At 25.3% G+C, this 1,865-nt stretch overlaps 1 protein-coding gene across 1 annotated transcript; it reads left to right on the top strand.

Moving 5' to 3' along the window:
- Positions 1-589: 589 nt before the first annotated feature.
- Positions 590-757, top strand: LOAG_17600 (hypothetical protein; the record flags this gene model as incomplete). Its single annotated transcript, XM_020450258.1, has 1 exon — positions 590-757. The coding sequence occupies one exon, from the start codon at positions 590-592 to the stop codon at positions 755-757; it is 168 nt and encodes a 55-aa protein (XP_020306088.1).
- Positions 758-1,865: the final 1,108 nt, after the last annotated feature.

Genomic DNA, 1,865 nt, shown 5'->3' with positions numbered 1-1,865 from the left:
TAAAATATCTAACTTTTCGTAATTTTTTAATAATCTTTTCAAATTTTTCAATTCATCAATAATCTATCAAAGAAAGCGGAATTGATACATATACGAGAGAAATTTAAGGCATAAAAAATTCCAAACAATATTTGAAAAGAAATATGACTTAAAAATTACTTAAAATTATTGAAATCCATGAAAATACAGCATTATTTTTCCCATCCCCTAAATATATTCTCATTTAAAAAAAAAAAATCAATTAGATTTGGAATTGGTAATTTACTAATTAACTGAAATTAATAATTTGTCGAAAAAAAATTAAAACTCAAAAGTAACCAAAAAAAAAAAAAAACGAAAAGAGCGAAAATTCGATGACCATTTTCAGTTTAGTAACATTTTAAATTAGATTATAGTAAGTCAAACTTTTGTAAAGATTCAAAATGATTTAAAAAAAGAAAAAAAAAAGAATGAGTAAATGAAATAAATACATGATGGATGGAATGGATTAAAAAACGCCATGGTGATGAATAAGGGATTAGCTATTTTGTTATATGGCGATCGGTGACAACTGGACAATGTTGATCATAATAATTGAAAAGACACGAAAATGAAAACAAATTCATTATCATCATCATCATCACCAACATCATCATCATTATCATTATCATCATCATCATCATTATCACCATTATCATCATCATTACCAACTCTGCCAATATTTGAGCTTTTTCCCTTTTCATCAATTATGTTTACACATATGTTTGCTTATGTGTAAATATTTCCGTCCTAACGCTTTTCCATATAATTTTGCTAAAAAAAAAAGAATGCAAAATGTGAATAAATATGGCAACTTCTCGATAATGAATTGAATTATACTATAGAAGAGCTTATTAGCTAATTAAAGCATTTATTATCATTTTTGATTCAAATTAAAATTTTGAAAATTTGATAGAAATGGGGGGGGGGGGGGAAAAAAAATGCTTAACCATTTCTTATCATTTTATATTATCTTTAGAATAGTAATACCTAAAAGAAAAATGAGGAATTTGAAAATAGAATAGTTATCATCAGTGAGAAAAAGTTAAAATGAAAATATCTTCAAACATTTTAAAATAAATTGATAAATTTGTTTTCAAGTTTAGAAAGAATTAAAAGTACTGAAAGCATTGCTAGCTTATCAGTAATGTTTCTCTCATTTCACTTTTACAATCATCTGATTGATGACAATAATAGAATCATTTCAAAAGAAATTGATTGAAAATTAGTAAAAATTTCTTATCAATTAATTATCAATTGTTTCACTTTTATATCATCTAATTTGATAGCTAACGATAATGGAATTATCCTATAAGAAACTATTTAGAAAAAAAAATTCAAAATTACATATTAGTAAGTATCGTTCGTTTTAATTTCAGTTAATTCACATTATTTGATTGATAACAATAATGAAATTCATTTTAGAAATGTTAATTAAAAGGAGTAAAAATTTATTACTTGTAGTTAATCATTAATTACTTTAATGAAATGTATTTAAAGTGTTACCGTAGTAAAATCTACAACATAAAAATGTGAGCAAAAATTCCACTTCCGATATATGATTAATAGGTCATAGGTTACAAAGGAAGAAGCGCGAGGTGGAGAATGGTGGAGATGGAAATTTTATCATTAACTGACTGACATATTTCTCGACGGTTACAGTTTTATTTCTGAGAAAGCAAATTTTCATTAACTAAAAGATAAAATGCCACCTGACACATTTTAGCAAGCAGTTGATTATGTTTGGCAATAGCGATCATCGGCTTTTTTTTTCAACTCGAGAAATTCGAAAAATTAAATCAAAAATTTTCAAGAATTTAAAAGGAAGATTTGAGGAGATAGGGAGG

This window comes from Loa loa (assembly GCF_000183805.2).
Source record: "Loa loa unplaced genomic scaffold supercont3.100, whole genome shotgun sequence".
Lineage (NCBI taxonomy): Eukaryota > Metazoa > Nematoda > Chromadorea > Rhabditida > Onchocercidae > Loa > Loa loa.
This window is presented reverse-complemented; position numbering and strand designations above follow the sequence as displayed.